This window comes from Suncus etruscus, chromosome 5, assembly GCF_024139225.1.
Source record: "Suncus etruscus isolate mSunEtr1 chromosome 5, mSunEtr1.pri.cur, whole genome shotgun sequence".
Taxonomy (NCBI): domain Eukaryota; kingdom Metazoa; phylum Chordata; class Mammalia; order Eulipotyphla; family Soricidae; genus Suncus; species Suncus etruscus.
Genome location: NC_064852.1, coordinates 130918551 through 130931998, shown reverse-complemented (window position 1 = coordinate 130931998; position 13448 = coordinate 130918551). Strand labels below are relative to the sequence as shown.

Below are 13448 nucleotides of genomic sequence, written 5' to 3'. Positions count from 1 at the left end.
CACCAGGATTCGAACCAACCACCTTTGGTCCTGGATCAGCTGCTTGCAAGGCAAACGCCACTGTATTATCTCTCTGGGCCCTTATAATATCTTTATTTGAGACATTTTTAATTTCTATGAGGACTAAAGACAAAACTGTCTTATGGAGATATAGCTCTATTTGAAGATTGGAGAATTTTGCTAACAATTTTGAAATAATAGTCAAATTAAATAGTATAAATGTGAACATTTTCTGTTTTTTATACATGCCACAAATAATTTTGGAAAATGTGAAGCATATAAGTAAAGTTCAAAAATGAATATAAATATAATCTCTGTATTAATCAAATCCAATATGAATTAAATTTCAAAGACTTCTATTCTTATATTTCTTTAGTATTTAATATTTTATTATGTTAACCTATATCATATTTCATATATATAAATTTATACAAAACTCCTAAAAGGAGACCCAGTCAATTTTTTGGTAAAATTTAGACTTAAAAGTCATCCCAATTGTATTTTTAAAACTTTTTAGATTGAGACAGTATATTGGGTGGCATTTGTCTTGCATGCGGCAGGCCCAAGTTTGATCCCCAGCATGACATAGGATCCTTTAAGCAGTACCAGGAGTGATTTCTGAGCAAAGAGTAAAACCTGAGTACTTCTAGATGTGCTCATCCATAATAATATTACTTAAAACATTCATTTACGTTTGCTTTATATAAATGCATTTATTAGTGCAGCTTCCTTTTTTACTAAATAGTTAATTATTGGTGCCCAAAATAATAACAATTACAAAGACTAGAGTGGATGTAATTGTATCGATCAGATAATTAAGAAAAATAACCTTCAATTTATGAAATCATTATTTATAAGAAGAAAGTTACTATATAATTAATATAATTACTAGTCATCCAGCTGAATTTTTTTTGGGGGGGGAGGTGCAGGGAATCTCCCAACATGTCCCTAGAGTCTAAGGTCCGCACCTAACAATAAACTATATTGTTGATGCTAGGGTATTAGAATGCACTGGTAGCTTGGGCTCTGGAATATAGTGATTTCTGGTAGTGTTTAGAAGCTTTCTGGTGATGCTAGTGGACCATGTGGAGCTAGGAATTAACCCAGGTTTTACCCTAAAACCTGTACTATCTTCCTTGGATTGTTATTACTTGACAGGTTTTAAGAGGAGAGTCTGGAGACTTTTATCCTAAGGTTTAAAACTTCATGATGATTTTAATTGCCATGGTTCTTATAAATGAATAATTAATCTTTCTCAGTTTAACAAAAGAAACACTATTAGAAAGGTTCTTATCTCACATCAGATTCCCTACAAATGCCAAAGCATGAATATGACCCTCTAATCCTGTGAACTAATTTAACTTGTATTTTTTTGTTTCAGACAAAACATGGATGCACACACCTGAAGCATTATCAAAACATTACATTCCCTATAATGCAAAGGTAAATGGTCCATATGATATTAGTGAATTGTTTATTATAGTGTTATTGTTAATCAAAGTTGGCTTAGAAAGGTCATGCAATGGCATATTTTTGGCAGATAGGCCCTGAAAAAATGTGTAAATGAGATCATGCTATGTATATAATACAGAAGGTTATTTTTCTTTCCAAGGAAGTGGGTTTTTAATTAAAAAATTCTTATGATTTATGTTTAAGCAATACATGTAATTTCTTCAACTAATAATGATTATCTTTGAGATTATCTGCCATATCATAACCTATAGAAAATAAAGCAATGGGTTTCTTCCATTTAAATGCTATTTTATCTAAATAGATATAAAAGCTAATCTTTAATGAAAGTAATGGGCTGTAATTTCGAACAAAGTTGTCATATAAAAACTGAAATCAGGTGAACTAGTTGTGTGTGTGTGTGTGTGTGTGTTTGCTGGAAATGTAATCTGAGGCCTAATATACGCATTCCTAGTCTTTCATTGGCCTTTAGTAGATACTTTTTAAATTGTGTACCTAATTAGAGCACATACCATTTTGAAGCCAATTTATAACAAAGAAAACAAAATAGGAATGGATCATAAATATAAGTTGCTTTTTTGTGTACATGAAAACAATTGCTTCTTAGTTGGCTGCGTGTCTTTGGGCAAGTTACTCAATCTTTCTTTGACTGAAATTAGGGGTGAATGATAATTTTTTATTAGAGTTGTTAATGTGAAGTATTAAATGTATTATAATGTGAAGTATTAGATGAATATTTGGAATAGAAATACATATATACCTGAGTATATGCCTCCCGGGTATAAACTGACTCCCTTAATTTTACCCTAAAAACTGGGAAACTTTGTGACTCTAGTTAAGCCGAGGTGGAAAAAGCAGCAGACACTAGTAAATTTCAAAAGTAAAAATATATTGAGGTATCAGTAGGTTAAATGTTTTTCAATATTTTTTGCTAAAGAAAAACTGCAAACTAGCAAACTTTAAAGTTTAGAAAACCAGCGCTTAATAGGTAATCAAGCGAAATCACAAAGGTTAAAATCCTTCAAAACTGGATTCCTCCTCCTCATCACCTGTATGTCTGAACAGAGCTTCAGCTGTATCTGATATGAAGGTATCAGCATAGACATTGTCATCATCACTGAATTCGCAGATATCATCATCACTGCTGTTGGTCTCAAACAAAGCTCAAAATATTGTGGGTTTAATAGTTCAGTGGCATACAGTTCAGTTCAGTTGCCTACTTCAGCTCAGCCATGACTTGTGGGCTAATCTGAATCACCAACCCTTCCAGCAGATGGCAGAAGACAACTGGAGACTACTTGCATTTGATTCGGTGCTCATTTGATTTGGCGCATGCACCGAATCAAATAACCTGTATGACCCTAGTATAAGCCGAGTTTGGGTTTTTTTTGGGCACAAATTTTGTGCCGGGAAAAACTAGGCTTAAATTTGAGTATATACGGTACTCAGATTTCAGTCATTATTAATTTATTTTTTTATTTTTTCACAGAACTTAGAAAAGTGCTTGTTTCATTTTAGTTGTTAAAGAAACATCTTTATAAATTAATATCTATAACCATTTAAAGGAATTATAAAATAATTTCATTTTCCTGCATATGCCAGGTACTATGCTAATGTGGTTTCACATTATCCCATTCAGTATTTGCCATTATCCAATGTAGTGAATATTGATCTTTTTGTAAGAGGAAATTAAGGTTGAAAGTTAAGTAATTTTCCTGTTTTTTCACAATGGACACAGAATGAAAAACTGAGGTCTATGAGAGTTAAAGAATTGTTTATTTTTTGTATTTAATAATAATTTATTGTTTACTTATTTATATAAGACATCATTGCTAATACTTCAGTATTGGTGAAACTTCACATGGCATATATTCTCATGATTCTTACTGTCATAAGGAAATATGATAAAATGATACATATAAAAGGCAGATTATGTTCTGTACCCTTCAGATAGCACTTTTAAAAAGTGACAAAGATTTAGATAATGATAGAACTCCATTTTATGAAAATTTGATTTGGACTGTGAAAGCTCAGAACAATAATAGTGAAGTGGCTACTCCAATCTAAGACATGATCAAAGATAGGAGCAGAGTCAGTAAAAACAAGGCAGTTACTAAATGTGATGGGAGTTGAACAGAAATGTCAAACGTGTGGGTCAAGTTTTCATTTAAGGATTAGAACTATTACTAATACACACAAACACACTCACACTTATACACACATGCTCACATGCACAAATCTACATGTATTTTGTTTGTGTTTTGTTTTGGGGCCACACCCAGTGTTGCTTTGGAGCTACTCCGGCTATGTACTCAGAAATTGCTCCTGGCTTGGGGGACCATATGGGACTCCAGGGACTGAACAAAGGTCTGTCCTGGTTCAGCCACGTGCAAGGAAAATGCCCTACCGCTGTGCCACTACTCTGGCCCCAACAAATATACATGTAATTTTAAAAACAGAGTATATCATGGTGGGGACTGGCTCAGTTTATTTAAAGCCCATCTGAGTTTCATCAGAAAAAGCAACTTGAAATCTGTTTTTCTTCGCTTCACTTTAATTTATGTTGTTCTGTTGCGGTTGCTGGTGGTATGGCAGTAGTTCTAGAGTTCAGGAACAGCAGTGACACTCAGATGTGGGGATATGCCAGGATTAACCTCATGGCTAATGGCCTTGGCCATGGGCCCCTAGATTGGAAATTCCAGGGCAGGAGTACAATGAAGGTAAAATTTCTACTTGAAAAATTTGAGTCTTGTCTTGGTGCTAGTCAAGAACCTTTAAATTTATTATATTAAGTCCATCTAGATTATACAGGATAATCTCATAATGTAAAAGAATTATAGATGTCAAAAATATCTACAAAATAACTTCATGACAGCACTTTGGTTTCACAAAGAGTGGTGGGAGCAGTTAGAGAAATAACTACACTGAGAACTATCATAACAATGTGAATGAACGGGGGAAGTGGAAAGCCTGTCTAGCATACAGGGGGGGTGGGGTGCGGAGGAAAGAGATTTGGGACATTGGTGGTGGGAATGTTATACTGGTGAAGGGGAGTGTTTTTTACATGACTGAAACCCAACTACAATCATATTTGTAATCAAGGTGTTTAAAAAAAGATATTAAAATAAAAACAAGATTTGATAGAGCAATTGGCTAAGCTGATGCATAACGCTTACCATCTCAAGTGTTAGGCAATGTTCAACAAATCAATTGGAAAGGATTTGAACTGTAGGAAAAATAGTTTGAGTAGAGCAATAATAAAATACAATTTTATTCTGATGAATTTGTAGTGAGAGGAACATTTATTTGAATCATGGAAGTTGAGTGACATTAAACTTCCTAGAAACTTCTGTAATGGAAAATAGATATGTAATAATGTTTATGTTGAGATGTTTTCAATTTTCAAACAGTTTTGTGCTTAATATTACGATTACTTTAGCTCATTAAAATTTTTAGTTACACATAATTTAATTCAATAGAATGTTCTATTTGAGAAGTAGCTATTAAGTATTGATAATTTTCCTAATCTGATCTTGTGAACATAAAATAATAGTGTTTGATAATATAAAATAATGAACTGAAAGTATCATTATATGTATGATTAATTCATATGGAGGGTGGGATTTGGACCATATTCAGCTGTTCTCAGGATTTATTCTTGGCTCTGTGCTTAGTAGTGTCCCTGATAGAGCTCAGGTTATCATACACGGAGCTGGGTATACAAAGGAGTCATAGGCAAACATATATAAAAGGCAAACACCTTACCTCCCCTACTGTCTTTTCTGCTTCACTACATATTAATGTGTATACTCTCCATAGACTTTCTACACTTGATCTTAGCCAAAAGGCCGAGAAGCGATTACTCTCTGTAGACTTTCTAATTTTAGATTACGCCCCCTAAAACAATCTGGGACATGAAAAACCAAAATTGTGGGTCTAGGATGCAAACTGAAAGTTGGATGAGCCTAACAAAGGAATAGTGAATTTCAGGTTTCATATGTTGAAATCCATTTTGTCTCATAAAATTGTAGTTCAGAGTCATTAGTTTGAGATCCACCATCTTTAAATAGGAACCTTTCTCGAAATCCTACTGATGCCATTAAGGTGCCCAAATAACTTATGTAGTTTGGGGAGGAGAGAAGTGGTAGTCAGAGAAGGGCATATGCAGCTTTCTCTCAGATCCACCATCTTGGAACCTTCTGCAGAGATCTCGGAGCAATAAAGTCTACAGTGAGTCTCTACAAGACATTGACTTCAAATATGGCCAGCCTCATTAAGGGGACATTAGGCCACATGAGATGTCCAGTTGGTCTGCTCTGCTTAGAAGTAGTTCCCTGTCACCTGATTTTTCTGGGAGCTGTGGACTTGGTCAGAGCTAGGAACTGCTTTTTGCAGGAAAGGAAAGTCAGTTCTAGATTTTACCCAGGCCTTTCACGTCCTCCTTCCATCACAGAAAAGAATTTCAAGGGGGGAGATGAGCAGTGAAGTGAAAACATGCTTGTCCTTGTCACCCACAGGGTCTTAGAGGTCACTATAAAATTTGAGAAGCTGACAGGATTTATAATAGGCTCATGGACTAGTTTTCTGTTACTATTAAAAAGAATACTAAAGAATAATTTCTAAAAAAAATACGCTTGAGAAAAGTCATAACATTTTTTTCATTCTCTCTAACTTTTGGCAAGGTTGCTGAAGTATCTCTTTTGGGGGTGTTATTTTGGGGGGAGATAACATCTGGTAGTGCTTTGGCTTTGTTTTCACAGATCACTTCTGGAGGTGCTCGATGGTGGCGGTGGGGGTGTGTGTGTCATGGGGCATGCTGGGCATCTAACCCAGGCTGAACAAAAGATATGAACAAAAAACTATGAACAAAAGATATGCCCTACCCACTGCACTATATTTTTGGCCCCCAATTTTTTTTTTTTTTATAAATGTGAGAGTGTAAGTTTTAGGTGGTTGGTCACAGAGATAGGTTTATTAAGACTCACTGCTGAGGACCCAAAGTCAGAGACTAAGCTTGGCATAGGCACACAGTTTATTCATTTCCAAGCCCTCATATTCAAGGCACGTATCTATATTGTTAACCCTTATCTCAGCAAAGCAGATGTTAGATTAAGCCTTGCATCTTGTTTATGAACACTGTTTGTTGTAATGCTGCCCCTGCCCTCCCAGATACTTGGTCGGAATTTCCCTAAACTCATTCCAGGCACTGGGCGGACCTGGTCTGTTTTGTTTTCTCGGGTTTAGGCCCTTTCCTTGGTTCAGACCCTGAATGTGTAAAGGCAGCAGTTCACAGTAAGAATATTTTTAAAGAACTTATTCCATTAGTTGGTCACTTTCCTTATACATGTGGCAGATGTTTTATTAAATGCTTAGTTATTTAATATTCTAAAAGTTATAATCTCCCCTCAAAGATAGATGGATTTATATTTGTTATGAAATACATAGCTTTTTTTTAAGCCAATGAGAATACAAATCTGTTCAGAAGGTATGCAGAATTTATAAGGTCTGACATTCCTTGATTATCTATTTGTCCTGTTCCAAGTTCTAAAAGTAACTTTATCCAAAACAAATAGGAACATGGACCTTGACCTTAAAAACTTAAGTCTTCCCTGGGGAGAGAGAAGAAACACATGAATCATAGACTTTTGGAAAACAACTAAATAGAGCCTGACCAACAAAATAAGTAAAATATTAATGCTAAGAGAGATTATAAATAAAATATTGTATTTTACTGATTTTTAAAATAGAGCATTGTCTGTATGAGTCATTGTTTGCCTTTGTGTGTTTAAATACATAGAGAATTTGACTAAACTTTGACTCTAGATAGTTTCTAGTCATTCTTTTTCTTTTTTTATTTTCTATTTTTTTTGGTATTTTATTAAAACACCTTGATTACAGACTGAATGTGGTTGGGTTTCAGTCATGCAACGAACACCACCCATCACCAGTGCAACATTCCCAATACCAGTGTCCCGAATCTCCCTCCTCCCCACCCCACCCCTGCCTGTACTCTAGACAGGCTTTCTATTTCCGTCAAACATTCTCATTCTCATTCACAAGGTAGTTATTTCACTAACTAAACTCATCACTCTTTGTGATGAGCTTCATGAGGTGAGCTGGAACTTCCAGCCCTCCTCTTTTGTCTCTGAAAATTATTATTGCAAGAATGTCTTTCATTTTTCTTAAAACCTGTAGATGAGTGAGACCATTCTGCGTCTTTCTCTCTCTCTGACTTATTTCACTCAGCATAATAGATTCCATGTACATCCATGTATAGGAAAATTTCATGACTTCATCTCTCCTGACAGCTGCGTAATATTCCATTGTGTATATGTACCACAGTTTTTTTAGCCATTCATCTGTTGAAGGGTATCTTGGTTGTTTCCAGAGTCTTGCTATGGTAAATAGTGCTGCAATGAATATAGGTGTAAGGAAGGGATTTTTGTATTGTATTTTTGTGTTCCTAGTGTATATTCCTAGGAGTGATATAGCTGGATTGTATGGGAGCTCAATTTTCAGTTTTTGGAGGAATCTCCATATCGCTTCCATAAAGGTTGGACCAGATAGCATTTCCACCAGCAGTGGATAAGAGTTTCTTTCTCTCCACATCCCTGCCAGCACTGCTTGTTTTCATTCTTTGTGATGTATGCCAATCTCTGTGGTGTGAGGTAGTACCTCATAGTTGTTTCTATTTGCATCTCCCTGATGATTAGTGATGTGGAGCATTTTTTCATGTGCCTTTTGGCCATTTGTATTTCTTCTTTGTTAAAGTGTCTGTCCATTTCTTCTCCCTAGTCATTCTTTTTCAATCTTTACAACCTAATCTGTTTTTAGGTATGTAACGTGCTAGCACTTTTTGACCAAAAAAAAAAAAAAAAAACCCAACCAACGAACAAAAACAAAAACAGTTGCAATATCTAGTCATACAGCAAGGATTTAGGGCCTTAGGATTTTCACAGTTATTAGTCAAATGCAGTATCTTAAAACTTCAAGCCAAACCTGTTAATAATTGTTGATATAGAAAAATCAAAACCTTGACAGTTTATATTCAGAGCCACACCACATGGACATAAAGCTATGTCAGCAACTCTACCTATTGATGCTATTCGAATTTTATGGCTCCTTAGATACTGTGTCTTTCACAGTGACTTGCACTACATGACTTTTGCCATTGAGTTTTCTCGTTTGTCAAGTGAAATAATCATATTATTTTATGATAAATGTTTTAGTAATTTATAATAAAACACCCTATTTCACCGGATTGCTTAATGGTTTAAGAGTTGAGTTAGTGAAAAAAAAGATGTTGGGGCCGGAACAGTGGAGCAGGGCAGGGCGTAAGGCATCCCTTTGGTCCAACAAGCCAGGGATTATTTCTGAACTCATAGCCAAGAGTAACCCGTGAGTGTGACTGGGTGTGGTTCAAAAACCAAAAAAAAAAAAAAAAAAAAAAGATGTCAATAAAATATACTATTATTAAAGGAAAAGTTTTGTAAAGTCTGGAGTTATTTTAGTTATTATCTCTTGAGAATATTGCTTGCATTTTTTTTAATTTGGCAAAGGAATTTACAGAGTTATTTATTGCCAAGTTTCAGACGTAAAAGTTTCCAACACCAATCCTATTTGCATTATTATCTGACAAGCAAGAAACTAAATTTTTGGAATTTTTTTTTTCTTCATCAGAAACAGCAGAAAGATACCAGCTGTGGCCAGTCTGAGAACTTCAACTTAAGAAGGGACTGACTTTCCTATCCAGCAAATCCCCTACTCAGTACTAGTGATCTTGTAGATGATTGTACTAGAGAAAGCTTTGACTGTTAAATAAAAATATCACTGTAATCTACTTTTCTATTTCTTTGAATTTTCAGTAAGTGGAGCAAGATGTTAATCCCAAGATTATTTGACTTTTATGTTTTGTTTTTGGGTCATACTCAGATATGCTCAGAATTGATCAGGATTTACTCCTAGCTCTGTGCTGAAGGATCACCCTTGTAGATGCTTGTGGGACCATAAGGGATGCAGGGAATCAATCTCAGATTGGTTTTGTACAAGATAAGCACTCTACTCACTGTACTATTTATTACTGGGGCTCCAAAGATCAGTTTTAATTTGGGGGATGGGGTTTTGTCCACAGAAGTAATGCTCAGGGGTTACTCCTGGCTCTGCACTCAGGAATGTTAGTTCCCAGATTTACCTGAAGGTCCTGAAGGGACCATAAAAACTGTAGTTCCTAGAACTCTGGTCTGATGCGTGTAGGACAATGCTTCCTAGCTGTACTTTCGGAGACCCCAGGTTATTTTACTTAAAAATAAATTATTCTTTTATTTTAGAGAGGGTCACACCTGGTGACGCTCATGGTTACTCCTGGCTATACACTTAGAAATCGCTCCTGGCTTGGGGGACCATATGGGACACCAGAGATTGAATCGAGATCCGCCCTTTATCAGTCCTGTGGAAGGCAAACACCCTACTACTGCGCTATTGCTCTGGCCCCGAATTAAACATTTCTAACTCTGAAGTAGCTCAAAAGAATGAGGAACACCTTCCTTTAAGATGCAAATCTTGAGTTCTTTGGAAGTGGAGAAGAGGAATAATACAGCTTAATTTAAAGCTCATGTATGAAAGGAGGGCCCAGAGCATTAGCACAGACTGGGGGTCTTTTCCCTTGCACACAGTAGACCCGGGTTCCATTCTTGTTATCCTATATTGTCCCCAGAGCCTGCTAGGAGTGAGTACTGAGCACAGAGCAATGAGTAAGCCCTGAAAACTGCCAAAAACAAACACAAATTTAAAAAAAATGAAAGAATCACAGAGAATACTAGGCTTTGAGACAACACCCAGATGTCTGTAGAGAACTTCAGGCCATGAAAATTTAGAGAAATTGCATTTAACTTTACCCATTAGCCATTCTCTGTCCACCCCACCCCAGTTTTCACATTTCTTTTTTTTTTTTTTTTTTGGTTTTTGGGCCACACCCGGTGACGCTCAGGGGTTACTCCTGGCTATGCGCTCAGAAGTCGCTCCTGGCTTGGGGGACCATATGGGACGCCGGGGGATCGAACCGCGGTCCGTCCTAGGCTAGCGCAGGTAAGGCAGGCACCTTACCTTTAGCACCACCGCCCGGCCCCCCAGTTTTCACATTTCTAAACCAATGTTCTAGCAACATGTATTTTTCCTTTATCTCCCTCACATTTCTCTAAATAAAAACTGTCTGGCTTCATTAAAAAATATAAATAAAATATAGAAATGTAAGGAAATCCCTGCAATAATTTTTTTCTTTTGGTTTTGGGTCATACACACAGCAGGCTTGGGGAACCATATGGGATGCCAGGATTCGAACCACAGTAATTCCTGGGTTGGCTGCATGCAAGGCAAATGCCCTACCAGTGTGCTATCTCTCTGGCAATTTTTGTTTTTGTTTTTGGGCCACACTCGGCGTGCTCAGGGGTTACTCCTGGCTGTCTGCTCAGAAATAGCTCCAGGCAGGCACGGGGGACCATATGGGACATCAGGATTCGAACCAACCACCTTAGGTTTTGGATCGACTGCTTGCAAGGCAAACACTGCTGTGCTATCTCTCTGGGCCCATCTCTGGCAATTTTTTAAAAATATAATGAATCTTTACAGTAAAGAAGTTAAGAAAGAGAAGAAATTATAATAATATGTGGCCTAATGAACCATGGTAAAGAAAAGTTTTAATACAACCTCTCACTAATTTAATTTAAATTATTTTTGTGTGTTTATGGTATATTTTTCAATGGAATACTAATACTGGTGTATGACTCAAATAAATTTGAATCAGAGAAATAAGTGATGCCCATAACTTTTTAAAAAGAAGTTAGCAAAAAAACACAAACATTTATATTTAACTCAGTGAGTCATTAGAAGTTGGGCATAAGATATACTGCTATAATTGTTTGTGAAAATACCCAAGATGATGTAGAATTCAAAACTCATGGGATTCTTTAGAGCTAAACAATCAGTTCTCAATAGGACTTATTATAATTTCTCTCTTCTGTTCTCTCTATCTCTCTTACTATGTTTGGCTTATATATTGTGATAATCAGAATTTATTTCTGGTTTTGTGCTCAAGAATAACACCTACTAATGCTCATGTGGCCTTATGTGGTGAACCAGGGTCATCTGTCTGTCAGGCAAAAGCCTTCCCTGCTGTATAGTTAGCTCTGGCCCTGAAAATTTTTGTTAGTATTCAGATTAGCTGCAGTGGTATGCAGGTCCTACCTTGCAATCTTCTAAGCATGTGGTTATAAATTCAGATCTTGAATTTCATAGTTCTGGTGTTTGAGACAGACAGTCCTGATGTCTGGGATATTGACATCACAATTTTTTTTAAGCATCTCATATTTTACAACTTGTCTTTATGTTCATTCTAAGCATTTCAACCCTGCTCCCGCTGGGCACCCCCTACCCCTTTCTATTTCCTGTACTTGGGATTTTACCCAAGGCCATTCACATGCCAGCAGGTAGATGCTCTATTGTTGTGTTACATCTGCAGCCCAGTTCAAAGATTTCACAATTTGAGAATGAACTTATAAATTTGAATTTTAGTTGCCTTTTTTCTCCAATTGAAAAATGTGATATGCTCTCATACGTTGATAATTGCATTGTAACATCCCTTTAATAGCACATGAAGTGGTAACAGACTATTTTTAAACTGTAAATGTTTCAATTGTATGTGTTCATAAAATACAAGAGCAATCGGAAAAGAAACGATGAAAACATCGAATATTACTAGACCTCAGTTTGAGGTATGAATCTAAGCAGTTCAAAGTTTGAAGAGCAGTCCTATTTTAATTTTACTAGTTTTTTCCCTAAAATAAAGGAAATAGCAATAAACATAAGTGCAAAGGTCTCCTTTAATGAAATATTACTTATCTACAAGGATGCCTTAAAAATCTTAATAGAGCTGCTATAGTAAAATTGCATTCATGTCAAGATAAAACTGATTATTGCATTTCACTATGAAATAATGATATTTCTTAAAAAACATAAAGACGTTATGTGTTATAGATTCAAAGACTTTCCTTTTAGGAAAAGACTTCAAAAACCATATTTACTTGATAAAGTAAATTGAGGGCTAGGGAGGTGACGTGATTTGCGCAAGCTTTACACAGTAAGATAACAGCCAAAGTCAGTCTAGAAATCAAGTCTCCTATTCAGTATTCTTTTTCTTCCTGTAGCAACATACTATCTTAATTTTAAGGAGATTATAGTAACTAATGTTACCAGTAGCTGAATTAACCCAGAGATAGAAAATGCCATCCTTTTCTATATATCTAAAATTAGTTCACCCGTGTAGGAGCCCTCTCTGTTCATTGATTCTTTGAATGTCAATACTAGTGAGAATCCTGGCAGATTGGTGTTAAATAGACTTGTAAATACACATATACATGTGTCTTTCTAACAGAAAGTTGATAGTAGATGATAGCCTACTCTGCTCAGTATTCACTCCTGGTGCTGATGGTGTTTAGGGACTATATGCAAATTTGGGAATTGAACCAGGATCAGCAATGCTAAGCAAGCATCTTCATTCCTGTACTTTCTCCCTCATGACCTCAAATACCACATTTTTTGCAAAGTGCTTGGTTTGATATTTTTATTGATATTATCCCTACATAAAAATGATATACTTTGTATGGTAAAAGTCATATTGTTATCTTTATGTTATCGGTGTTTTTAATATTGTTATCTTTTTTTTTTTTTTTTTTTTTTTGGTTTCTGGGTCACACCCGGCAGCACTCAGGGGTTCCTCCTGGCTGTACGCTCAGAAATCACTCCTGGCAGGCTCAGGGGACCATATGGGATGCCAGGACCTGAACCACTATCCTTCTGCATGCAAGGCAAATGCTCTACCTCCATGCTATCTCTCTGGCTCCTAATCTTGTTATCTTTATGTTATCGGTATCTTTAATTCCTTCTAAACAAGAAGGCCGCTTAGAGATATCATAATTTGGGATGAA

At 36.1% G+C, this 13448-nt stretch overlaps 1 protein-coding gene across 1 annotated transcript in view; it reads left to right on the top strand.

Moving 5' to 3' along the window:
* GULP1 (GULP PTB domain containing engulfment adaptor 1) overlaps positions 1-13448 on the top strand; it is a 262846-nt gene that overhangs the window by 173983 nt on the left and 75415 nt on the right. The window contains exon 6 of the mRNA XM_049773274.1: positions 1382-1443. Within this exon, the coding sequence (XP_049629231.1) occupies positions 1382-1443 (62 nt within the window). The remainder of the gene's footprint in view (positions 1-1381; positions 1444-13448) is intronic.